At 58.5% G+C, this 798-nt stretch overlaps 1 protein-coding gene across 1 annotated transcript; it reads right to left on the bottom strand.

The window, feature by feature from the left end:
• Nucleotides 1-415: 415 nt before the first annotated feature.
• LOC103679842 (protein FAM50B) lies at nucleotides 416-793 on the bottom strand (the record flags this gene model as incomplete). Its single annotated transcript, XM_008709373.1, has 1 exon — nucleotides 416-793. A coding segment is annotated over one exon (378 nt), but the record flags the coding sequence as incomplete, so codon positions are not given.
• Nucleotides 794-798: the final 5 nt, after the last annotated feature.

Raw genomic sequence — 798 nt, 5'->3', positions numbered from 1 at the left:
TTAAAAATGCACCCGTTGTTCTCATTCTGTCCCACGGTGTGCCCAGTGATGGTTTCAACATAGCGCAACAGAGTCACCTAATAAATCCACACAGTAACATTAAAAATACCCACCCACCCCCCAAACAACCAAACACCCCAAAATAACATCAGCAATAGAACGCCCCCACACTCGAAAATAATGCGAAACCTCGGCTCTTTATTAAATTTTGGGCAAGAAATTAAGGTCACCCAATTAAGCTGGAAGTTACAGGGTACAGAGATCCGGGTACAGAGGGTACAGAGTTGCCTATGCTGGTTGTTGCTGCCCTGAGGCGGGCGGGAGGCCACCAGGGGGCTGCGAAGGCGACGCGTGCCAGGGCTCTGCAGGACCCGGGAGGGGTAGGACCGGGAGCCTCGGGGGAGCGGAAAGAGGGTCATCGGATCGTGTACTTGTCCCACTTCTTCTCGGGGTCGTAGGGCTCCCAGCGGCTGGCGGGGAAGATGTGCTTGTTCTTCTCGTACCAGCTGCGCAGCACCACCTTGCCCGCGTGCGACTCGTCCTTCTCCATGGTGGCGTCGCTCAGCAGCCGCACGTCGTCGTGCACGTCGAAGCTGAAGAGCGGCCCGCTCTTGCCGCGGGCCTTGGTGACGATGAAGTCGTAGAAGGTGTGGTAGTGGGGCAGGATCAGGTCCTCCTTGATGTACATGAGCTGCTCCACGCCGGCCGCGCGCAGCTCGCGGAAGTCCTTGCGCAGCCCCTGCAGCGCCTTCTTCAGGAACTGCTGCACCGTGCCGCCCTTGGGGATGCGCACCGTGC

The sequence above is a fragment of the Ursus maritimus genome, unplaced genomic scaffold, assembly GCF_017311325.1.
Source record: "Ursus maritimus isolate PB19 unplaced genomic scaffold, ASM1731132v1 scaffold_2171, whole genome shotgun sequence".
In the NCBI taxonomy this organism is placed as follows: domain Eukaryota; kingdom Metazoa; phylum Chordata; class Mammalia; order Carnivora; family Ursidae; genus Ursus; species Ursus maritimus.
Note: the sequence above shows the minus strand (reverse complement) of the source record. Positions and strands in the feature narration are given on the sequence as shown.